This window comes from Mustela erminea, chromosome 9 (assembly GCF_009829155.1).
Source record: "Mustela erminea isolate mMusErm1 chromosome 9, mMusErm1.Pri, whole genome shotgun sequence".
Lineage (NCBI taxonomy): Eukaryota > Metazoa > Chordata > Mammalia > Carnivora > Mustelidae > Mustela > Mustela erminea.
Window position 1 is genome coordinate 9,866,444 of NC_045622.1, and position 25,800 is coordinate 9,892,243.

At 50.0% G+C, this 25,800-nt stretch overlaps 1 protein-coding gene across 22 annotated transcripts in view; it reads left to right on the forward strand.

The window, feature by feature from the left end:
* NCAM1 (neural cell adhesion molecule 1) overlaps positions 1-25,800 on the forward strand; it is a 299,278-nt gene that overhangs the window by 216,447 nt on the left and 57,031 nt on the right. For all 22 annotated transcript variants that reach the window (XM_032356612.1, XM_032356606.1, XM_032356613.1 and 19 more), the window contains exons 2-7: positions 16,591-16,665; positions 18,342-18,560; positions 19,598-19,741; positions 20,129-20,266; positions 21,449-21,566; positions 21,991-22,157. In XM_032356612.1, coding sequence (XP_032212503.1) covers positions 16,591-16,665; positions 18,342-18,560; positions 19,598-19,741; positions 20,129-20,266; positions 21,449-21,566; positions 21,991-22,157 — 861 coding nt within the window. The remainder of the gene's footprint in view (positions 1-16,590; positions 16,666-18,341; positions 18,561-19,597; positions 19,742-20,128; positions 20,267-21,448; positions 21,567-21,990; positions 22,158-25,800) is intronic.

Here is a 25,800-nt window from a genome sequence, read left to right on the forward strand (position 1 = left end):
GGGGTCACCTGTTAGGCTGGCTCTGACGCTCCTTTTCTGGGCTCTCCTGCAGTTACCGGGCACTGCCAGGCCCCGGCTTCTGAGGCCAGTCCCGTTCCCGGCAAGGCGACGGAAGGCCTCCAATTACAATCACACGGTAAACCCTTTCCTAAGGACAATGTGGCATATCAAGACAGGCCTGTTCACACTCAAGACAGGGACTCAGGCCTTAGAATCCACACATGCCGACGCCAGCCAGCTATCGGGCGCTTGCTTTTCTGGGCCGTAGACTGTGTTAATGAAGAGCAATGGTGATCATGGTCTGTAGGGTGCCCACTGTGCACCGGGCGTTTCCCTTGCGTTCCGTTGCTCCTCACCACCGTTCAGCGGGGCAAAGAGCCTTCCCCTTTCTGATGGGAGAAGGGCCTGGGAGGGTCTGCCAGTGGGAGCAGCCGCTGCAGGAGCGGGGAGGAGGGGCCAATTCTCAGCCCACCAGGTGGCAGCATTGTGTGTGTGCTGGGTTCCCAGTCTGATTGGGACCAGGATGTCAGCCAGTCGCTGAATCCAAGGACTAGGGCCCCAGCATGGGAGGGGGCTAGCAAGAGGTCAGGCCCACCAGGATCCCAGGCTTACTGTAGCAGCCCTTTAGACTTCCTGCCCTGGGGGTTAGGACTTGCGATGAGCTGTCGGGCTCCATGAAGTGTGGGTTGGCTTGGAACTAAGTGGGGTTTTTTGCCTGCCGGTTGAGGCCGCTCTGCCCTCCCTGACAGGATGGGATAAGCCAGCCTTGGCAGGAAGATGGGGAGATTGGGAGCCCTTTTGAAGAATTGCCCAGCTGACCCCAGTTGTGTGACTATAAAGGTAGAATGGACCTTAAAAATCAGTCCAGTCCCTTCCTTTCTGCATGAATAAAGTGGGCCCCGGCCAGAGAAAAGGACTTGCCTCAGATCCTGTGGGTGTATCCTGGGGGCACGGCCAGAACGAAAGCCTGGTTTTCCGGTTCCTTTTCATCTGCTTTCTCACTTGGCCACCCTCTGCCTCTACTTTTATCCTAATTTTACTGCTGGGGCACCAGTGCCACGGCGCAAATAAGGTGATTAGCCCCAGAATCCAGGTCTCCGGCTATGTGGGTGCCGGATCCTCCTTCCACGGCACCCCCCTCCCGCACTCTTAGGGACTGACCCATGCATTGCCATTCAAAACAATTTTAAAATACGTTTTCTCAAACCATGTAATTTACCGGGAGATGAAACTTACATGAGAGGAAGGTTGCTGTCAGGCAGTGGAGAGCATTTATTGTAACCTGCTGCGTGCAAAGCCAAGTAGGAAATCCTTTGAAATTACAGAACGACCTGACCTTGCTCTTTGTAGCTTATGTCTAGCCACTTGGTATGATTCTCTTATTCCCTCTTTTTCTCCGATTTATTACTCAAGTCATCTCTTAAATAATGTTATCAATTTCTAAATTTAAGCTCCACATTATTTAGCCAGCCGGAAGTTGAGTTTGTACCAGCTACTTGAAAAGCAGGTGGGGTCCCCACATGGTGTACAGGGCGTTCTCGGGGTCCTGTGGGTCAGTCCTCAAGATAGCGAGCTGTGCTGACGTCTAGGTAACTTGCATTTATCCTGATAGTTTAAAACAGAGGAAGCAAAGGAGAAAGCAAAGCAATAGGAAAATGTATGTCTATACTTTCTTCCCCATTTCCTACCTGTGGGCAATTTGTAGGGAGTGTAAAAAAACCTCGAGATCCACACTGAATGATCGGAAAGATCTGTAACTTAGGTGGAAAGGCACCTGCAGGCCTGTAGTGGGTACGAATTCCTACACTCGGAGAAGAATGAATGAACCACCAAATGGCTTCTTCCTTTACAGTGAGACCTATGTTGTAGGGAGCGGGAAAAAAAAATCAATGAGCAAGCATAAAGATATTAAGAATAAATAATAATGTTTACATAGGATAGGAACATTTGTCGTTGGGACTCTGCAGCCTTCAATGCAAGATGAATTCAGCTACGACTTATTTGAAACAATTGGAAATTTTCTTCTATCAGCCTCTGCATGGGATCGAGAGACCTGCTTAAATGCAGAGGTTTGAAGTGTATCAGTAAAACAGAATAAAGGTGAGAGAGAGGTATTTTCTTGTCCCACCAACCGGAAAGACTCCCGGGCAAAAGGACTCACATCCAGTGCTCGGTGTCCTTTCTAACTGCCATTGTGAAGGTACTCCATACAGTATTAATTCATTTTATTTTATGATTTATGGCTAATTCACGATTTTCAAAGGCTTTTTATATCAGAGCTGTGAAGTTTCATTTTAGGAGGGGGGGGGGCGTGTCATGCCTCCTGCATATCTTCGCCTTCCCTTCCTGGGGCGGTTAACAAGGATCTGGGCTGAGCATGCAGAATAGATTTCTTACACCATAACTACGTAGGGACCAGCACATGTATCTGTGGGAGCTTTAAATGAGGCTTATGCAAGGATCATGGCAGGCTGAGCAGTGAACAAAAAAAAAGATTGCTGACCGGACCGACTGACACTTAACCGATACCTTCTCTTTGCAGCTCATGAGTTCCCCGGGGCGGGACAGGCCAAGGACACTGGAAGGTGTGCTGAGGACAGTGGTAGCTAGTTGTAACTTCCTGTGCATTCGTACCGCACCCATTTTGAATGCAGGACGTATCTGCTTTAAACAAAGCATGATGTGTACGTGTGTTTGAGTTAGACTTTGCTGGCATCAGGTCACAGACCTGAACACCAGTGCGTGGAACAGGAGTTTCTGCAGAACAGTGCTCCAGCGCTTTGGCCACGGGGTGGGGGGCGGGCAAAGTACCAGGGCAACATAAGAACATAAGAACGATGGTGAAGTAGAAACCTTGGGGCAAGAGCTGGAAACATTGCATTGAGTTTGATCTTGTTTGCAGTGTATCGGTTATCCCGGCTCAGCCAGGGATCCCTGACTTGGCTGCGTATCAGAACCATCAGAGGAACATTTCAAAGTTACTCCCAGGACCCCCATTGCAGAGATACTGAGTCAGGGTCTCCGCAGGTGCAGCAGGGAAATCTGCTTTCATAAGCTCTCCAGCTACTTCTTACCCAGGCCGACCCACGGTTCTAGGGCTTGGAGCCCCGCGTCTCATGCACAATCCCACACTGTGCTAGAGCGAACCTCAGAAAAGAAGAGGCAGAACAGGATCTTCAGATTTGTTCAGGACAGAACTTTCAGGGTGGACGATGTGCAGAGCCCTGTGCTAAGCATCGAGCGTACACAGGCTCATCTCTACAGAGGTCAGTCACCAAACAGGTATTAATCGAGTCCTCTGTGACACTGAGGGGCCGTGATGGAGGCAGAGCAGGGACTGGCCATCATACCTCATCACAACCCATTCCGTTCTTGTTATGGCCATGGAAGCTGTAAAGGCTGCAGAGGATCCCGGGGCCAGACCTTGACAGGCAAGACCAGGAAGTAGCCTCAGATCAGTCCTCCCATGGTCCTGGTTGACTTCCCAGGGAAGAAAGGATCAGAAGTGTCACTTTTCTGGAGACTGCACTCCATTCACTCAAGTCTGCGCCAGCTTTGCATGGGGAGTCGAGGTTTTGTGGAAGGTACCAGCAGTAGCCTCAGTCTGTGGCACCCAACGGGAGGGAAGGTGCTGATCACACACAGCTTGGGTGTGAAGCTGATGTCACAGTTGGTTTCTGCAAGGCTGAGAGAAGCCACAGAATTAGCATATAGGGAGCTTCCATACTGCATGAATGTGCCGACCAGTTCGTACCTTCTGTGTACCCTGATGCGCTTTCCTTCTAGACGGCAGTTCTGACCTCAGGGTCATTCTCTTTCATGACCTTACAGAAGAATCTTGGTCCAAGACAAAGCCCAACCTAGGACTCAAACTCATTTTTGGTCATTTAATAGCCTTGCTTCAGAGTGCTGGGGACAAAAGACAGCCCACAGAGGTCAAATCGTTCATGAGGTAGTTTGTGTTTAGGGTGGTTTTTTTGTTTGTTTTTTCAGCTTTATAACCTACCGGGAAGTTTCGGGTGGCAGTTTGGGTTTTATCATCACCTCTCCTTACCTAGGAAGCAGGCACTTCCCTTACAGTCCAGCGATGTTTGGGACGGCCATTGTTCAGACTGGGGGGTCTTGGGTGCGTGTGCATTGGAAATCTCTGGGTAGGTGATTCAAAAGGTGTCATCTTGCCTGAATGGACACCATGAGAGAAAGTCTGTGAGATGCAGACCCTGCAACAGAAAAGTGGAAAAGAGAGGCATCTCTTCTACCCTCGGAGAGCAGGATGAAATTTGGAGGCAGATCTGTTGCCCCCATGGGAACAGGAGCACCCCGGGGATCATGCACTTTCCTCTCTTAGGCATTTACTCAACCAGTTCCGGCCCGTTAGCAGACCTGGTTGTCAGACTGTCACTGTTGAACAGCTTTCTGTAAGATACTGCCCTCTTTGAAGGCCACCTAGTGATGCTGACAACTATGACTCGTTTCTAGAAATAAAGGCAGCTTGCCTTGTCACAAAATCAGGTCTAATGCATGACCAGTGAGAGGGGCATATATTCATGTGTGTCAGAGCTTTTTCTTCTTGGGCATAGTTTGTTGCTGCTGCTTCTGTTGGGAGAGTAGGACTATGTCTGTCTTATGGCAGTGAGGTGGGCAGGGAGGGAGGTGACCGAAGGGGAGTGAGAGCAGGGCCTCTCTTAGACAGGCCTGGTGGGGAGATCCCAGCCCGAGTGAAGCGAGTGGCCCATCCTGTCCCAATCCATGCTTCAAAGAGTCCTGCCGAGTTTACCCCTAGGACAACACAGTCAGCCTGCTAGTGGACAGAGGCTGACTCATGACTGACCTGTGGCACCAGCTGGCTGCATCGGGTTGGCCGTGCAGTGTGGTTTTGGCAGGGAGTCTCTTATGGGGATAGAAGGAACCAGAAATTTAACATAAAACAACCTTATCCTATGGGAGTGCCATTCATTCAAATATGACCAGGTCGCCTTCAGTCTTAGGGCTTCTGGGTTTTGTAGCTATGAGTGCAGTTTGGAATAGAAACTAGTGACTGCTCTCCCCCAAGTTTAGCTACTGTTGGGGCTGATTGTATTTCTAAAGAAGGAAAACTCACTGGCCAGTGGCCTCAGTTTGGCCACTGTGACCCGACACCTTTTGAAAGTTCAAAAGTTAGCTCCTGGAGAAATCACTGTTGAGACAGGCAAGGTGAAGGAGAGATTGTGTGTGTGTGTGTGTGTGTGTGTGTGTGTGTGTGTGTGTGTGTGTGTGTGTCCTCCCCGTGTCCTGCCCAGGTCCCTTATGTAGACTTGGTGCTGGAAGTGTCAAGCGGCATCACTGTGGTCCCCGTGAGCTCCCATTGCCAGGAGAGGGGGTCTGGTCTCCTGGAGTTAAGAGGAGGTTTTCCAGAAACCTCCCCTAAAGTGAGAATGTGTCTCTTGGTAGGTTTTCCTTCTTTTTGAGATGAGAATCCATAGGTTTAAGAAAGTTTAGTTACTTGGTGTTGAAGTTGCTATCACCTTGATGGAGAAGTTAGGAAGCATTGCTTCCATGAAGTCCTTCCTAAAAGAAAATTCTGCCTCCATCTTACAATTTTGGTTGTGTTTGTTTCTCATGAGTGAACCTTGAGTCTGTCCCTGACCTTCGAATTGGCTCCTTGGGATCCTACTCATTTTGGTCCTTGAACATCAAAGCCCACGACGACATGGTGCCACTGGGGGAGGGGGCCCTCTTTAATGTTCTGTCTTTGATTTCACAGACTGGGATTCAAAGATACTCCTGCCCATTGAGTAAAGCATAACGAGAGTGTCAAGGACAGTTGTGTTTGGATTGGGGGAGGAAAGGAGCCCAAGTGAATAAGGAAAGACCTTCACAGTGGTTGCTTAAATGAAATCTTGCTACAAAAACAAAATCTGAACAAAAAAACTAAAAAGGCTGTCATAAGAATCTCATTCCATATTTAACTTTATGACTTCTTAGCAGTTCTTTAGGGTTACAGCAGTATTGTGGGGGGTGGGGAAAACTCGAGCATGATTAGCACATGAAGGAGGTCCCAATTATCAAGATGAGTGTAACATTACCCATTGGGTTGTTTTTTTTCCCAACTTCCCCAGCCCTCCTAAAAAATAACTCTACCCAAATCTTTGATTCATTATAATTTGAAAAGACTGATAGCGACCTAGAATAGAGCCAGCGGCCTTTGCTGTTATTAGGCATACAAATCATAAGGCAGAAGTACCAAGAGTGTAGGAAGGAAGGCCGATAAGCAGCCTGGGGCTGGAGAAAAGCTTCTGGGGCTCTTCTGGGTCCCTGAAATCACGCTGTGCGAAGACAAGAAGGAGGTGTAAGCGTAGCCAAAGGACTTTTAAGTGAGACTCAGAAAACAGTGTTATGGGTAATTCTATGGATGGATGGGACTGTAAGGCTGGCAGGTAGAATACCACAGTCTCCGAATGAAGACGGACTTCGGATGTGCCGGGACCACACATGGCCGCCATCTCCTGCAGCCTCTGCTTTCCTCTCCCCTCCCCACCCCCCTCCCCGGGCTGTGGCTGCTCTCAGCCCTAAGCTCCTGATAAGCCACAGAGCTAGATAGAGCATTTCAACTTGTACCCTAGATGGTGGTGCCAGTGGGCGCGTTCTTATTAGTTCCTAACTCGGGAAAACAATATGATTATTCTCCAGAGTCATGGATGTATACTATTTGTAAAATTCTTACTTAATGGCTCGGTTTTCTTCTGTTCTGTCCCCTTGAAACTATTGTGTAATGTGGTTCTGTGTGTCATCTGATAGGTCAGGCGCCGTCTGGTTGGGAGTGACAGTGGCTGAGGGAGTGGGGAATGGATTCTCCACCCAGGAGAAAAGATCGTGTGTGGCCTCTCCTAGGAAGCTCTTCACCATGGAAGCTCTACAGGTGGCCTTGTAGGGAGAATGACCCCCTGAGGGCCAGACGACCAGATCCACGAATAATCCATTTCAAATGCACACCCTACAGAGGAGTGGAGATTCAGCCACAACTTATGTATCACCAAAGAACAATTTTAATATTAACATTTTGATAAGGGATGACATGGCTTATCCAGAATCCAAATCGGGGGGATTGGGAACAAGCTATAGATGGGAAAATCCAACGCAGAGCCTCCGGCCTGATCCTGTGGGCGGCCGCCACCAGTGCTAAGCACTTAGTGGTGGTGGAGGAGGGCTGCAGGGGGCCGTGAAGGCCAGGTCCGTGGGGGAGGCCGTGGAAGAGCAGGGAGGATTCGGTCTGGAGACGAAGGCAGGCTACAGTAGGGAGAGGCATGTGGCTGGTGGGCCCAGAATTCAAGGACCCTGTTTCCAACCCCCCCCTTCATAGTCACTATATCCCGGGGTCTGAGTGGAGCATATCCTTAAGGAGATAGTATTTTTCCCTACTTCCGTGCTTAGCTCATCCAGCACAAAACCAGCCCCTTTTCCACGAAAGTTGACAATTGAGCCCAAGTAACACAGACTTAAGATCAAGGATCCTGGAGCCGGATCTGCATTGGGTTCAGTTCTTGGTTCTACCTCTTCCTGGCTTTGTGACCGTGGGCCAGTGACTTAACCTCTCAGTTCCTCAGCTTCTTTGTCCCAAGAGATAATAAGAGTACCTATCTCATAGGATTGTTCTGAGGCTTACGCGAATCCAATAAAGTGCTTAGTAAGGTGACTGGCACATACTAATTACTATATATTTATATCTGTCTTTGTTTGAAAGTGTGAATTTTTCACATGACAAACCAAATTTAACAACTCTTTGCACTGGTTGTTTGAGAGATTATAAGCCTTTGTATCTTCAATAGCCCAGATGTGCTTAAAGCTACGAACACATAAGGACATTTTTGAAAGACACGGGCAGGATCTGAAATTCTCAGGATGAAGTTGCAGGCAAGCGTTCTCTAAATTTCTATTTTCTGGGTGTAAAGAACACAACATCTGCAAACAACAGCTGGACAAATATTAGAACGTATAATTTCAACTTCTTGCCATGTTGGCAAAAGCTGTTGGGCGAGAGGGGCACAACGGTCCTTTGATCAAAGTACCTTTTCACAGCCGGAAGAAAAGAAGTTAGGTGAGTCATTTCGTGAACACAGCCTTTCGGGAGAGCGGACCTAAGAAAACCTTGTCGGGACGTCCTGGACACAATCAGATAGCGTGTAGGCAGATTGATAGATTTTTACGTTGTTCATCTGGAGAACCTTAGCCGAGTTCCAAAAAGCCATTTGCATCCTTGCTTGGTATTCCAGTAAGTTAGTTTCATGCAAAGGGCTGGCCTGAAAAAAAAGGCAGACAATAGGAAGGGCAGTCAGAAAAGGAAACAGGGAAGCCGAGCTTCTGCGAAAAAGTGACCGCGGTGTTGGAAGTAAGCAGGCGTTGTAATTGGCTTCGGACAGGATGGGCAGAGCCCCTCCCACTTGTCTGGCTTCCTTAACTGCGGTTTAATAGAGCAATTCTCTTACTTGATGACGCCTGCTCTTTGGGGACAGACGTGAGACTAGGGCAAAGCAGGTAAAATAACCACTGAGGACACAACGAGGAAGTAAGACACAGAAGGAAGAAGGGCCTCAGGGCGGGAATCCACTCGTGGAGCCAACACTGTGGGTCCCGGACTTGGCAGTGGGAGCTCTTGGCGGCTGCCCGCCGAGTTCCCCTTCTGTAAAAAGGAAGGGGCTGCCAGTGATGCGTCAGGTCCTCTCTGGCTCTCCCCTTCTTTGTAACTAACAACTCTAGAGTCCTGAATCCAACATAGTGGCAGAGTGAGAAGTCTGTAACCAGTGTAACTAGACCCGCGTTTGCCACCTCTGACCACACACGCATGCTTTCTGCTGTGTGGTCCCCAATGCCGTCAGACAGTCCTGCCTTCACCCCTTGTGGACTGGATGAGAGCAGGGTAATGCCCACTTGGAAAGAATTTCACTCCTCATCTGGAATCGGGAACTTTTGAGACTTTACAAGTATACTTCTGGCTTTTTGCTGCTTTGGGGGAAAAAAATATGCATACATAGTAAATTCTTCAACACATCTCCTTCCATTATGACCTTCTTCTAAAATAAGCAAACAAAAAATAAACACACATCTCATCAGAGCCAAGCTGGCTCCTCCCCCATGTCTGATCGGTGGGTGGGGTTTGGAAGTCGTTGGGGTCCATCTTGGCTTGCTTAGCATCCCACTGAGTCATTTCTTCTGGCTACCCATTAAGGATGCCCCCCATGCTCCCAGTAAGAACTGCATTTTCTTGGGGATGGGGATTGGAGGTGGGAGTGAGGTCCTGGGCACCAGCATGAATCCGTTACTACTGAGCAGATTAAACAAACCTGTCCATCTTCTTGCCCTCTAAGCGGGAGCACAGGACAACGGGATGTGACATTTGTCGAGCCTTCTAGCTGCTGGGTGGTTTGTGGGGACACCAACTATGGCTTCAAACCACTGACTTCTTTTTTTCTATAAATGTAAACCATTTGATCAGACCTAACAAAAATGCTAATGTGGCCCAGTGAACTCGGGGAGGCCAAGAGAACTGAAACCATTACATGCCTTGGCTCTGTGTTCTGACGTGAAGCCAGCCCCATGATTCAGAGCCGGCACCCCGTTAGTCCTGGTTCCCAGCAGCTCCTGTCATGTAGGATACTAAGAAATAGAGCCCCCTGCTCCTGGCAGGTGATTTTGCTGTTTGGCTACCAGAGTTCCATAGGATGGAACGTCTGGAGAAATGGGGTATCAGATTAATCTCGTAGGCTTTGGTTGTGCAGTGATGCTCAGGACTTTTTTCCCTTGTTGTAAGGTCTATTGTAGTGTCATATGACATGGGAAGCTGAAGAATTCTAAGGCCATGTTCATGTTCTCCACACTTCCCCCATCACTTTGGAAGAGCCAGGGGACCTGAGGACACTAAAGAGAATTTTCACCGGGACTCTTTATTGTAAGGAAACATTGCCCAGTTTGGGTATTTTTATTAAAATGAAAGACTTCAGAAACCTGTCTGTTACAGGCACCCCGCATCTCCTTCGAGTGAATTCGGGGTAGCACTGTCTACATACATCTGTAACTTGGGCGTACGGCTTCATCGTGACACTGGGAGCTTTGGTGTCTCCATTCTGGTGAATAAAGAATGAACCCTGCACCACCCTCAAGATTAATCCTTCCTTCCTCTTCCCGTCTTGAACTGTGCTCTGACACATTGGCTCAACCAGGAAAGACCACAGCTTTCTGAAGGGCTTCCTTCACTCTCTCGGCTGGCTGGCATCCGGGGGGACGCCAGGTCTGGCCCGTTCACACAGAGGGCTTCCCCAGGGTCTCGTTATAAACTTAGTTGGCTTGGGAACTCTATCTAGATGACTTCTGATGTTTAGGTTTAGATGGGAATTAGAAATCAGCATTTCCGTAGATGGGGCCCCAACGGAGCAGCCCTACACATGGCTTCTAGATGGTTTTGGTTGCTGCTACAAGCCAACTTTAAGCAATGAGGATGCTTCCAGCGGCAGTTAGGGTACGGTCTGCCTTTGTGATGACATTATACAGAACCTGAAGCCAAAAATCTCTGAGAACACGTATTTTACAGTTCCTTTAAAATGACATTTAACTTTTGGGTTAATATTTGAAAGTGAAACAGTCTACCTCATTTTCTTCCTCTGCCCAGCTGGTATCCGCGGTAGCTCAAGCCAGAATTCTAGGACTCATGTGTCTAGTAAGGGCGATACTCCTTGTGATTACTAATTGTTTATTGGTTTTTCTCTCCCAAAATGAGATAAATTTACCTACGTCTAGCTGCTTTTTGAAACAATAACAATCTGACCAGTTGCATTTTTCTACACATACACACACACACACACACACACACACACACGTTTATCTAGGCTCACAGCGAATAGACCATATATACACATAGATATAAACATGCACAGTTAACATAATGTGTGTCTATGAATAGTCTGTAAAGAGTTCCCGCTCTCTTATTCTTGCTACAAGTATTATGGGGGATTTTGTTTGTTTGGGGGTGCGTGTGTGTGTGTTTAAATGCTATCGTATATGTACCACCATGGGAAAAACAGCCAACAGAGCCTGAGCTGGTGTTTGGTACTTTACATACATTACTTTTCTAAATCATCTCAACATGCCTAGAGGTAAATAAATAGGGTTGTTACGTTCATATACAAATGTGGCAAACTGGCTCGGAGATTTCTCCTGAGAACTCAGAGTTTTACCTGAAGTCCGAGCCGGGGTTTAGTCCCAGGCCTTTCTGGCTCCAGACCCTGACTTGTTAACTAGGGCTCTCTCCTGACATTAATTATCATGACAGTCCGGCCACACAAAGGCGATCTTACCATCGTTTCCATTTTACAGATGAGAAAACAGACCACGGTGAAGTGGTTGTCTAGAGTGCCTGCATTATTATTGTTGGCCTTTGATTGAATTCAGTCATCTTTTTACCAATAAAGTTGGGATTAGCAAGTAGAATATCCTAAATTAGTGTAGAGAGTGGAATTGGGCCACCTGGCCAACTGGATCATTCGAGAAGGTTACCTGATCTTAAGCCATAAAGAGAAACATTGCTTCCCTCAAAAACTGTGATCAAAATAATTTCTTCAGGAAGGGTTGTTAATGCAGATTTGTTAAGAATAATAATACACAGCAAGCATAAGATGTTTATTATGTGCCAGACACTAGTCTAAGTGCTTCACAAATATTAATTCATTTTGTCTTTCCAACAGCCCTCCATCTGTCCCCATTTTACAGATAAGAAAACAGAGGCACCAAGAGGTTAAAACACACGGCGAGATCACACAGTTACTCAGTGGCACAGCTGAGATTCACACTCAACAGTCTGGTCCAGAGTCCCAGGCCTCAGCCATGCACCAGTATTGCCACATAGGTTTTGGCTTTGCTTTCATTGAGTCTGGTTGGTTTAGTACTCAAGTTATCCTGTATGTTCTCTCAGGTGCTTTCCTCATAAGGAGAGCAAACTGCTAGAGGCAAGTGGGGGCCCCTCCGTTGTTACACTCCTGGTCCAGACATCTGGATCTCCCACAGGTATGGTGACATGAAAGAGAGTTAGCATTCAGTTATAATTGAAAAATAAAAAACAATTCTCCATGGAAGTGCTTGAGAATGGTGATATGCAAGGTTCATTTCTAGAACAATAGCTAACAAAATAAATGCATAGTGACACTTTGATGTCTTTTTCAAAAATCCTGAGCTGTTATTATATAGGTTCTAGAAAATTCTCTTATCTGGTGCATAGTCACCAATCACATTAATCCTCTGTTGTTCACCCTTAAATGGGTGACCAGGGCATCTCCTTACCTTGGTTCTGGGCCTGCTGCATACCTACAGTCCATCTTCCTCAGCAATTAGCATTTTTATCACCATTTAACAAGAAAATATTTTCAATTATCTGTGGGAGAGACCTGGGTTTGCATTCTGCTGTTACCTCCTACCTTGTCAAACACATTAGAATCTTGAAAAGAAAACCGGTAAAAATCAAACTACAGCAAGAAGTCACTGACTCCAGTGAAATCTGTGGTCTCCTTCTTTAACTCAGAATAATTTTTCTCTGTTGCTTTGCTTTGGTAAGAATTCCACCTCTCCCGATAAGTGCCTTAGCATGTTTTATGAACTAAAATCTGAATTCACTTTTCTTTAGCAACTAAAGGAATTTCTCTTGCTTCTCTAGAAAGTCGAGGGTGCCCGAACTTCTATTTACCTCTAAAACGGTTTGCTAAATTAAGTGTGCCTCTTTGCGAACATAGCATTGGTTTTTAAAAACCAGTTAAACGGAAAACACATTTGAAAACGTACAGATCTCCCCCAAGCTTATTTTACTTTTTAAATCAGATGAGCACGGGGGCAGGGGGGTCATTCTGTTCTTAAGAGAACGCTTTTTCTGTCTGTTCACAAGGGATGGAAGAGTATGGCAGAAATATCTGGAGTTTTCGACTCCATCCAGCCTGGGTTGGAATCTGGACTCCCCCATTACCATTACTTATGGCTCTGGGCCTCCACCTCCCCATCTGTGAAATCGGGATTATAATGCTATGATCATATAATATAGCTATGTGTGCGAAGAGGCCAGTTAGAGTTAACCAGGGTATAGACGAAAGAGCAACTTGACTGTGAGATGTTTGTACACTCTGTTCCTTCTAGCCCATGATTTGGAAAGAGAGCAAATGGTAACTACTAGGTCATCATGAGCCTATGAGATAGCCAGCCAAAGGTCCGTGGTGGTTGTGGGGTGTAGAGGGAAGAGCTGGAGCCTTAGAATCGGATGATTTTGGGGCACCTCCGTGTCTCAGTTTGTTGGGCATCTGCCTTCGGCACAGGTCATGATCCTGGGTCCTGGGATCGAGCCCCGCATTGGGCTGCCTGCTCAGTGAAGTCTGCTTCTCCCTCTCCCTGTCCCTTTCCCCCTGCTTGTGCATTCTCTCTGTGTGTCAAATAAATAAATAGGGGAGGGGGGAGAATCAGATGATTTTGAATCTTAACTGCTCATTAGCTGAGTCACCCGAGGCCAGTTATTTTGCTTCTCTGAGCATTAAAATTCTCTTGTATAGGATGGAGACAATCAGGTAGGCCCTTCCTCTGTCTCTGAACTGTTGTGAGCTTCAGATGAAGGAATGGCGTATGTTTTGTAAACCGGAACCTGTGATCTGGCTGTGGGGGATGGTGACCCTTTGGGTCCAGACACCCATGCGTGTCAGTGTGCATCTCTGGACGCATCTAGGAGGGGGTAGGGTAACGCATGGCCTTTTGCAGAGCATTTGTGCAAAGCAAGATTTCAAATACTTTTTCAGGGAGAAGGGTTTTCCTAGGTGTCTTTAAAGGTAGGAGTTATGCCTAGTGAGGAATTTTTACTTATATGTGCAACTGGAGAAAGGCAAAAGTTGTGGGAGGAATTTTTATTGCAAACAATGAAAGGCCTAATAGAGTAAGGAGGACTGGGCGCCACAAAGCAGAGGGAACAGGTTTGGACAGTAGAGACGATTTCCACGTACCGTTATTAAACCTAATAATTCAAGGTTGTGCGTTTGAGGAAGAGTCATAAGCCATTGTGCTTTGGTGGAAAACATCCAAGCGTTGACTTTCAGAGTCTGGGGTTCCTCTGGCCCAGCGTTGACTCTGCTGCTTTGCAGGAGGAATCACGCTACCTTTTCCATGTGTGCCGGGAGTCTAAACAGACATGTCTTCTCTAAAAAACTTCTGTGATGATGATGAATGTATGCGTGGGCTCTGCTTAAGCCGGGAATTCCTTTGAAACTCTTGTTTCTGATCGCTCTCCGGGGCCCAGAGGAGGAGACGGGCCGCATTTGGGTCTGAAACTCTTGAGCCTCGCCGTGTTCTCTGGCCCCCCGAGAGTCATGTTCCGTTTGAAAAGAGCTGAAAAGATGAAGGCTGTTTTTTCACTTGGGATAAGAATATCCTTCTCGAGGCAGTGAGAGCTCTGTGACAATAACAGGATCCATATGTCGGAGCTGGCGGCCGATGCTCGGCATATGGGCCCGTGAACCTTTCCGGCAGAAATATGCCTCGAATTCTCTAAAGAATGCCCCAGTAAACTCCAGAAAGGACCATTACTTAGGTGACGGATGGCACAGGCACGGCTCCGGGGCTTTCATGGGCCCATCGTTCCGTGGAACGCGAGCCGCGGACAGAGTGGAAAGGCCTTGGTTGGCCTCACGATGGATGGCGCTGGCCTGCAGCCCTCGCCGTCAGGCCCGGCCCCGGAGTGGAAACAGCCTTAGCAGCTCTGGGCTTGCTCTGTTCTGTTAGGGGATGGTGAACCCAAGCGGCCTGCCTCATGTTCTCCAGATTGTTCGTTAAAGCGAATGAGTGGAAACTTTTTATCCTCTACTCAGAGAGGCAGCGTTGTAATGGAAAGAACGCTTCCCCGGGAGCCAGGGGGCCTGGGCTCTACGACCACCACCACCCTGGCCCTGAACAGAGATGATCTTAGTGAAGGCACTTTCTGTCTCTTTCTTGAGGGAGAAAGAAGCAAGTGGAACATGGTGCTGGTTGAGACTCCTCCTGGCTCCCTCGATTTGGAGCCGAGCGCACCTAGCTCTGGCCAGAGGAGACGAGAGAAGCACCACAGCTAGAGACACCATTGTGAGCTGCCCTCTCAGCTCCGTGTGTTGTCTGGCATTTCAGGAATGGTAGGGGATGCCCTTTCGCTGCTCTCTGAGAGTACAGTCCCGGCCCCTGGGTGAGTCATCGGCAGTAAACCCAGTGAGCGAGTGGCCGGCTGCCCCCGCATTACTATGGTGTTCCTTCCAAACCAGCCCTGGGAGGTCGGAGTCCAGCCCCCCCTAGTTCTCATGGTGGAGCACTCAGCATCCTCCCTCTCTGGCTCTGTGGCTTCTCCGGGGTCTGCCTTGTCATTGGTGGCGAGCAGGGTCTCGCCTCCCGTGGCCCAGTGCTCCCCACGGCTCCCCTGGCCAGCCCCCCACAGGCCCTTTGATCGGTCTGCTCTGCTGAGTGCCCCGGGGCCCCTTCATCGCGGAGCACAGACAGACCCGCAGCAGCTCCGCCTGCGAGTCCGTCTCCATGGCAACCAGCAGGCCCGGGTTCTGCAGCGCAGAGAAAATGGCCGTTGGAAGGAAGGGCTCACTGAGTCTCTATTACCCGGCCTGTTGGTCCTGGCCCGCCTCCGTATCCGCTTGGAGAGGCAACATGCGTCGAACCAAATGTCCGTTAGCTTTTAGCTTTCACATTTACTTTCCCTAAGAGGAGGGGAGGCAGAAGGAAGTTGAATCCAAATGGATAAAAGCAGTTTTTTCCCCCTGCCCTAAAACTATATTTTCATGAGGAACAGTTATCTGCTCCGAGCAGATACTCGAGGAACCAAATGAACCCGGCAGTCTGTGGGATGCCGGCGGTGTGTTCTGTCTTATTGGTGGAGAGGAATGACAGAGCACGACGATCATCAAAGGAAAATCTAGTGCAGGTAGCCAGGCGATACAGGGAACTCCTCAGGGCACAGACTACAGCCTTCTGAGAGGGCATCTGACTGACTGCCGTGACGAGGCTGTGCACCGTCTCCTCTCACGGAAAGAGGGGTGTGGGTCCCCTACTCACCCGGCAGGCTGAGCAGTAGGCGTCCCCTGCTTCCAGATCCGTCCGGGTCACCACGGTGACTCCTCCTCTGTAGTCATGAAGCACGGTGACATGGGGAACTGGAGAGGTCGGGAGTGGCAGGCCTCCTTGTCACACAGCTGTGGGGACACTTCAGGCTGATTTCCAGAAATAACTGATCTGTTATTTCTCTGAATCCCAGAAGTGCTTCTGTTCAGAGCAGGACCGTGGCCTACTCAAGAGGTCAGAAACATGTGGTGGGGGTGTCACCCCAAATCTCCCAGAGGACCCTGCGCTGTCTGATAGGGGATCGCCATTCCACAGGGAAGGATCCGGACCATGTCCATTCCTGGCTTTGGCACAGGAACCGTGGATTCTTTGGTGACAAGCTCTCAACCCAGACCACATCCTCCCTTCACTCTTTCTTAATGTGAGCAGGGGGACCCTGCTTTTGAATGAAAGCTCTGGGTTCCCTTCTCGAAAATCCTGATGTGTGTTTCAGCTGGACTTTGTCTTTTTCAGTTTCTCTGCAGGTGGATATCGTCCCCAGCCAAGGAGAAATCAGCGTTGGAGAATCCAAATTCTTCTTATGCCAAGGCAAGTGCCCCGAGCCCCACTGCATTTAAGGAAAGACAGTGAACCTAGCGGCAGCCCGTGGTCCGTGTGTGTGCACGGCCGGTCCCGCCTGGAGCTGCCCCACTGGAGGGTTGATGGTGCGGCCAGAGGGCCAGGGAAGCTCTCGGGCCCTCTTCCTTCCCCTCACTAAGGGCTTCCATGACACAGAGAAATGTCCTCTGGGCTTCTGCATGATGGCAGGGGAGGGCTAGGGATTTCCGGAGGAAAGTCAGCACAGTTCCCAAATAGTGAAAGACCCCGGATTCCCTGCTCTGTATCCAGCCGGAGTTCTCTGCCTGATTCGGGAGAACCATGTATCAGGGGGTCGGCGTAAGGCTTATTTCTTAGAATCTCCCAGGACACGAAAATCCGGAAAAGTCAGAAACTTACCTGAAAGACAATTGCACACTGGTGTCTCCTGTGCCGTGAGGATGTGGGTCCCAGGTTTTCCAGGTCTGTCGTGAATACCCATATTCCGTCCCGTGGTCCCCACACTGGTGCCCCGGGCTTTTTTGGATCTGGTGTCCTTGTTCTTTGTTTAGAAAATGTGCCCCGTTTCCACAGCTCAGAAATCATCAGGAAACGTCCTGTGGAGGAAAAGCTTCAGGTTAGGCTTTGGATTCCCCATCTGTGACAGGACTGGGATTCGGATCGTGGAAGAAGCAGGGCCATTGAGCTGAGCTAGGTGTAAACCGTGACATTTAGCGAGCAGCTTTTGGCAGGGAGGGGCCTTTAAATGCAAACATGATTTGCGTTGGACGAGGTGCCTGGTGGCCGCCGGATGTGTTCACTCCAGCTTTGCCTTCATTACAGCAATTTAAATGATCTGGAGATGCAGCCGTGGAGCCCACAGCACATCTTGCAAATAGCGATATTTATTGAAAACATGATGGGCCCTGAAAGGAAGACGGCTTCATTTCCATACTAAGCATCTGTGCAGGGCTGGGTGGGGTGGCCTGGGGAAGGGCGCTGTGCAGAGAGAGCCCGGAGCCCTCTTTCCCGCACAGGGTCTGAGACGGCCACGCGGCAGCACCCGCCTCTCCTCGGTGCCCGGGGAGAGGATGCATGGGTGATTCAGGCTGTCTTCCTTGCAGGATTGACGGAGACGGATGTGTCTGTCTGAGAGGGGGCGCTGAAATGACAGTCGTGCCAGTTTTGGCGGGGCCAGACGCTAGAATAAAACGGGTTGGAATCCACGCTCCTAGATGATGTCTAATGTCCCCTCCTCCGCTCTGGAGACCACAGTCCGAGCCCTCACAAATAAGCTGATTAGTTGGCGCAGACTCGCCAGGCCCTTGAGCTCAGATCCTAGACTTGAATCCCCTCTGCTCTGTCTTCTGGGAGGCTGGAGCTGCTCACTTAGAAGCCGGCACACAGTAGGTCCTCAGCAAATACCTCTCCATTTCCCTCACCAAGGAGAAGGTGTACTCACAGGGGGTCGTTGAGTTCTTTCCAGGCACCCTGAGTGGTGGTGTGTGTGTCACGACAAAGCACGGAAGCCAGGGGAAGGCGGTATCACGTCCTCCACATGAATGGTCTCCCTGCCGGGTCATCAAGCCCCGTGACCTCTTGTTCTGTGGCCAAGTACCCTCGGTCACCCCGGAAGACACGTCGTCTTTTTAACTCCTACGGTTTGAAAATAATCTCTTCCTCTTCAGTGGCAGGAGATGCCAAAGACAAAGACATCTCCTGGTTCTCCCCCAACGGAGAGAAGCTCACCCCGAACCAGCAGCGGATCTCCGTGGTGTGGAACGATGACTCCTCCTCCACGCTCACCATCTACAACGCCAACATTGACGACGCCGGCATTTACAAGTGTGTGGTCACTGGCGAGGATGGCAGCGAGTCAGAGGCCACGGTCAACGTGAAGATCTTCCGTAAGAGCCGCCCCTGTCTTCTTCCGTACTGCCAGTCCTCTCCTTTGGCCAGGAAGATGCAGGCAGAGTGTGATTTCAGCCGAGGGCCGCCTGAGGCCTTCCTCCTTTCCATTCCCCGAGTCTTTTCTGAACTGAGCTGAGAGCGCCAGCATGTTCTTAAATGATCCTGAGCCAGCTCAGAACTCACAGCCCCGGTTCACACGGATCCCAGCTACCTCCCTCTGGCCTCCATTCTCTAAATTCAAATTACACAGTTCCCAGAGGGCTGCTAAGGGTTCCCCTTCCCTTCTCTAGGCCCTGGCTGACTATCGTGCCATTCAAGTTTCCCCTCTTATTTCACTCTCCCCTGCTGCTAATGGAGTTCAAAGGCTCAGTGGGATGTGGGGGGTTATTATCTGAGCACTCCGGGCCACTCAGAGCAGGCGGTTCCCATCATCAGTGAAACCCGGTCTGGAGGTGGCATCTCATTACCTTGTTATCATGCCTCTGTCTCGTTGGCCAGTGTAATGGTGGGCGACAGCTAATGGAACAGTATTGATCGCCATAGTATTTACTCCCATTAAGCCTGCCTTTCCTCCGCTGTGTTCTTCAGAATGTTCTCTGCTCTAGGTAAATGGGTTTGGGGTGTCCGACGGGTGGGATACGGAGGAAGGGCTGATGACCAGTCATTGTAGACTAGGTGTCATGCCAGTCCTTTCCGCCTGGCTTCGTGCTTCATTAGCATCGACCCACATGGCAAGGGACCCTTGGTTGACAGACTCCTTTACCTCCATAGACCCTTTCCACACAAAGTACAGTAAATTTAGCACTCCATGAATAGACACTGACTGCACAACATCGATGCCACATTCCCCAGCTTACACCAGCTGCTTTGCCTGGCATCTTGGCCAAGGATGGGGCGGGACCCTCTCTTGGGCCACCATGTATTTGGACTGAGAGCTGCCTACAGCTGGAGTCTTAGCAGTATGGCTCTAGCAAAAAGGGGTCAGTGGGGGGAAGCGGCTGTTGCCCTCACTCTCCTCTTGCTCATTTTCCAGAGAAGCTCATGTTCAAGAATGCACCAACCCCACAAGAGTTCAGGGAGGGGGAAGATGCCGTGATCGTGTGTGATGTGGTCAGCTCCCTCCCTCCGACCATCATCTGGAAACACAAAGGCCGAGATGTCGTCCTGACGAAAGACGGTGAGGCCTGAGTTCCCTGGCGGCTGCCCTTCCAGGCCCTGGGTCCCCTAGGGTTTCCACCTAACCAGCCTCTGAGCTTCAGATCCCAGTGTCCCACAGCCCGGTGTGCCTTTCAGGTCCCAAATGCGTGAATGTCCCGAGCTTGCACATTCAGGCACTTGACCTTGTCTCCAAAGAAAAAGACAAATTTCCTGTAGACTTTTGCTCTTGGCTGTCAGTGCCAGGGCCACATGTCCTGATGTCAGTGTAAAGCCACTGCCCCCCTCCACACCCTACCCCTAGCTCTAGATTGTCGCTAGGGAAGAGAAGAAGGGCCCTGCAACCTTCCTGCAAATTCCAGAGTTCTCTGACTGACCCTTGGATGAACCCGCCTCTTGTCTCTTCTAGTCCGATTCATAGTCCTGTCCAACAACTACCTGCAGATCCGGGACATCAAGAAAACAGATGAGGGCACTTATCGCTGCGAGGGCAGGATCCTGGCACGGGGGGAGATCAACTTCAAGGACATTCAGGTCATTGTGAATGGTGAGATCGCGTTCTTCCTGCTCTCTCCATTAGCAGCGCCCGGTCACCCCCAAATCATGCTCCGTAACTTCCTCTTCGGTCTGTTAAATCAATCCCGTCCTGACTCACACATCCGTCTCAAGTGAATTGTTCCTCCTGGGATAGCCTCTGGCTTGTTTTGATTTTTTTCTGAATACACTTGCCTTTTGGGTCTCCCTTAACCCGGGGGACTTCTAGCGCCATTCTTGAATGTCCTTCGCTGTCTCACAGCACTGGAAACTTTCCCCGTGCTTTCTAATAAATCCTTATTCATCCTTCACTGTCCTTGATGTTATCATGACTGTGGGGTTAGTCCCCCTTGGTTCAATGTTCAAAGAAAATATTATTATCAATTCAGTTCTCAGAATAGTCAGAGTCATGGGCCACGGTCTTATTAATCTTAATCTGCAGTGTGTCAAATAAACACACCCGTGGAATCGATCTGACATTAACAAGATGTTTACAGGAAATTATAATGTCAGTACTAAGAAAATAAGTAAATTAGGGTTGAATTGTTTTTGGCTTTTGATACATTTTTTTTTGCCAAATTCTCCCCCTCTCATTCCTTTGGTAAAAACTGTTTGTGCACAGGGCTGTTTATGACAGTGCCAGAGAAATGTCACTTGGTGAGCTGGTGACATCTAACCATTTCCAATTGGTATTAACCATCTAAGCACTGAGAACAGGCATTTTCAACTTTTTCCAGAATCAAGAGCCCCCTTTGTTCCAAAAAGCATCAAGTTCCACTTACCGGGGTAGCTATAAGATTGATACGCATCGACTGAGAAAGCATCATGATATCTAGCAGCTATGAGTTGAATCCTGTTTTAAAAGGAGTTGAATCCTGTTTTAAAAGGAGTACATCCTATTAATGTAGCTTTTAAAGCTATTTTGTTAAAAACCAATATTATATATTACATGTAACGATAATCTAGTATTGTCGAAAGCCACTGATGCATGTTTGCGGATGACTTATTCCGTTTGGAATAATTTTCTAGGACACATCAGAGTTTAGATCCCTCATGCAAACTCTGCGGCTGCCCAGAGCTCCTGACCTCTAGGTCATGACCCTCCGACCTAAGGTCCCCCGGAAGTGCCTCTTCTCCGGGCCACTGGGTTCCTGCAGGTTTCCACACCCCCCCTGACAGCTCTCCTCTCCCTCAGTGCCGCCCACCGTCCAGGCCAGGCAGAGTATCGTGAATGCCACCGCCAACCTCAGCCAGTCCGTCACCCTGGTGTGCGACGCCAAAGGCTTCCCAGAGCCCACCATGAGCTGGACAAAGTAAGAACCTGGCCCGTGCCTTTTATCGTGGGCTCGTGGAGAAGGGAGCGTGGAGCTCCGTGCTGGTGTGTCCGTGGCACGGGTGTGGGCCGCTGGGATCAGCTGCAGGTGTAGCACGCGTTCCGTTCTGTAAGCTGCTCTCCCCTCCAGCACTGGATCCCTTCCAAGGGGGCAGAGCCAGAAGGCGTGGGCTGGGAGGCCCTCTTTGGGAGGTGTGTAGGCAGTGTGCAGCCCTTGGAGAGAAACAGAGGTTTAGGCAGAGGAAGCAAAGGTTTGTGTGTGGAAGTACAGTTTGGGGTGTTGACTTTGTGTGAAGACCGAGTCCTTCCGTGGGCTCAGTCTGCATTCCGTGGAGACAGGTTAAAAATAAACCTTGTACTTCCGTGGCCAAAATCATGGCAATTGGCTTTTCTGCACCATGTAGGGACGGGGAACAGATAGAGAACGAGGAAGACGAGAAGTACGTCTTCAGCGATGACAGTTCCGAGCTGACCATCAGGAAGGTGGACAAGAGTGACGAGGCGGAGTACGTGTGCATCGCCGAGAATAAGGCCGGAGAGCAGGATGCGTCCATCCACCTCAAAGTCTTCGGTAAGGACGGTGGAGGTCAAGGTCATTGTTCTGCCACAGTTCCTCTTACCCCACATGCTCGGTCCAGCAGCAAGACCCCATTCTCTCTGCCTTGGAATCTGTCCCAGCTGCAACCACATTTGCCAGCTCCACCCCCTAAGCCAGAGTCCACGTTATCTGCCTCCTCTCCTGGTCCGTGACAGCCTCCCGGCCCCCCACCTAGTCCTCCCCCCCGCCATGTGGTCCCCCTCAGCCCCGCCTCACAGTAGCCAGAATGACCTCAAGCACCATCCTCTGTTTAAAATCCTCCCGTGGCTTCCTGTTGCAACCAGAATAGAATCAGATGGCCCGCCCTGGCCTGCGAGACCTAACCCGAGCTGGCCCCTGCCCTCCTTTCCAGCCTCGTCTTTCCTCCACTTTGCTCCACACCGAAAACTCTCCAACCCCTCAGGCCTTCCTTCTGTGGCTCAGATGACACTGAGCTGCTTTCTTGTCTTCGGGACATTGCACTTGATACCTCTTGTGCTTGGCATGTCGTTCCCCCACATCTGCTCTGAGCAGAATCATGGTCTGCAAATTCCAGAGTTCTCTGACTGACCCTTCATCTCTCACCTCTCACCTCTCACCTCAACCTCCTTCTGGATGAATCCTTCCTGCACTGCCCTGGCAAATGCACCCCCCTCCCCCTAAGCGCCTCCATCGATCTGACTGTACCTTCTTCACCACACTTGTCCTACCCGACCTGGCCTCATTTCCATATTTGTCCTGGGGATTGTAGTCTCCCACCTCCAAGAAGCAGGTAAACCCTGGGATAGCGGATTGCTGGCTTTTCTGTCTCTTTCCTGCTTTATCTCTGCCACACCAACCAGTGCCGGCCTCGGGAAGACCTGTGGTAAACATTAGGGACCAACCGGCTGACTGCCTGTGTGTCCCTTGCTTCTTTCCGTGGCCCGTGTGAAACGGTGCCATCAAAGCCATGAGAAGAGCCCCTCGTGTCTGCTCACTCCATCTTGATAAACTCAGTTCACTTCCATTCATTTGGAACTGAAATGCATCTTGACCTGACCTTGAAAAGAGAATTTGTGGCAGAGAAATGCTTAACCTATTGGCTTTCAACACTTCCTGCTCATGTTTTTTAAAAAGACATGGGGCACCTGGGCAGCTCAGTCAGTTAAACAGCCGACTCTTGATTTCGGCTCAGGTCGTGATCTCAGGCTCATGAGATCAAGCCCCTCGTGAGGCTCCAAGTTGAGCACGGAGTTTGCTTAGGATTCTCTCGGTCCTTCTCCCTCTGCTCCTTCCCACTTCTCTCTCACTCTCTGTTTCTCATTTAAAAAACAACAAAACATGGAAGCTGGTTCAGTTTAGATGGTGCCGCCAGGCCCCGGAGGGCAGCTCTGGTTCCTGTGGTTCCCAGGTCGCTACAGTGTGTGCCTGGGAGCCCTCTGGGGCCTGCTTTTTGGGCCTGGTCAGAGACCTCTGACGTGTGCAGCTGGACCTGCTCATCATAAATAAATCTTATTTCTCTGTTAATGACAGTTGGGTTTAGAAACAGGTTATCAGTTCTGTTCATAGCAACTGGATATACTGGAGAGTGAAAGCTGACGGCCTTGGAAAATATTCTTTTTTTTTTTTTTTTTTAAGATTTTATTTATTTGTCAAAGAGCTAGCACAAGCAGGGAGAGGGAGAGGCAGAGGAAGAAGCCGACTCCCGGCTGAGCAGGGGATCTGATGCGGGACTCAAGCCCAGGACCCCAGGATCATGACCTGAGCTGAAGGCAGACGTTTAATTGACTGAGCCACCCACACGTCCCTGCCTTGGGAAACATTCTTCACGGTTCTTTATCTAGTTCTCCTCCCCAGTCCCTCGGGTTTCAGGTTCTTCCACATTGTAAAGACAGGTGCATTGTTAACGTAGTCCTTCATTGAACAGATACTGATGAAGCAGCCTGTTGCTGGACCGAGGGGCATCTGAGATATGAGTATGATGTGGTCCTTTAACTCTAACAAACATGGGGAGGGAGAGGAATGTAAAAGCATATAAATGATAATAGAGAGTGTCCGCCAGCTATGTTTGAGTGCCTGTGTGGGCCCAGCCATTGTCAAAGTGATGAGGATAAATAACACGTGCTCTGTCCTCGTCCGTGGGCTCACGGATGACCGACGCTGAAATTTTTAATGACGGCCCATTGTAAGGACTTCGGAATGGCAATGGGCACCGTGTTTTAGAGGAAAAGAAGACCTGTGGTCATGAGAGACAAAAGGCAGAGAGGTCTCCACAAACCGTGTGCTGTTTCCCAAGCAGGGCTTCCCAGGTGAAGAAGGGTGGCCATGGGTGAGGACCCCAGGCCGCCCGGGCACAGACATGGAGGCAGGAAGGATGCGTGCCGCGCCGAACGTGAGCTCCTTGCAGACGGACTGTGAACCCCCAGCTACGAGGACAGTGTCTGGCAAATTGTAGGTGCTAGAATTTGCCTAAGGGAAAGCAGAGCCGTTTGTTTTATGTGAATGAAGCACAGGCAGATGGTAAGGACGTGAGTCTAGAAATGGCTAACTATCCCTTGTCTTGGGAAATTCTCAGGTCTTAGCACCATAAAGTAATAATAATACCCGACAGGAAGTGAGCACTTCTAATGTGTCAAGCACCACCTGAAGTCCTGTGTGTAACTGACTTGCAATCCGCAGCACAAGGCTGTGTGGTAGATTTCATCCTTGTCCTTATGTCACAAGTGAGGAAACTGAGCCCAGAGAACTGAGTGGCCTACCCAAGGAACCAGGGCTCCAAATCCAGGCAGCTGGCTTGGAAGTCCCTTTCCCTGAGCTAGCAAAGGGGAGATACCACCCCGTGAAGCTCCACTTAACACAGACGACGTCTGAATTACGGATGGGATGGCTGAGAACGGTGAAGGTAGCGTGCCCTCCCTGCGCCCTCCCTGTGCCACCGGGGGTCACACGGTTTGTCTGTAGAAGTAGCCTCCGTTCTCACCGGCTGGTCAGGAACAGGTCTTGGATTCTCTTGCAGGCCTCTCTGGTGCTGGTGGCTGCCCCACGAAGGAGGCGAAGGAGGCGTGGGTACTGAGTCAGGAGCCAGGTGGGGCCCGTGGAGAGTGGGATCAGGTGTAGGGGCGGAGCTAACGAGGCAGGAAGTGAATTCCACATGCAGGAACTGTGGCAAGGCCGACTTTGTCTTTCCACCCGCTTCCTCACCAGGCATTCCCTCCTGCACCAACCCCCCCCCCCCACACACACACACAGTTTCTTCCCCAAGACCGCAGCTAGGAGAATAGATGCTATCCAGAAAAGCAAATAGAGGAGAGGTGGCCAGACTCCTGCAGAGACAAGTAGGGAAAGCACAGACTCCGAGGACTCTTGCCCCCATCCAAAACGCAAGCCCCTCTGTGAGCTTCGGGAGAGTTCCCATAGCCTCCTGGGAAGCTTCCTCACTTACACAGTTTTCCTGTCCGTTCCATGTTCTTAACCTCCTCACCCTCCTCCTCTGGCTTCCCTTGGTTTAGGAGATGGGTAGTAAGGCCAGGACATGCGGTGGGGAGGGGTGAGTGAGGTGGGGCTCCCTCCTCCTTTTACTCTCTGTCCTGCCTCTTCCCCTTGGCTTGCTGCGGGGCCCAGCGCTAGGGGGGAAGCGAGGCAGGTTCCCCCATGGAGG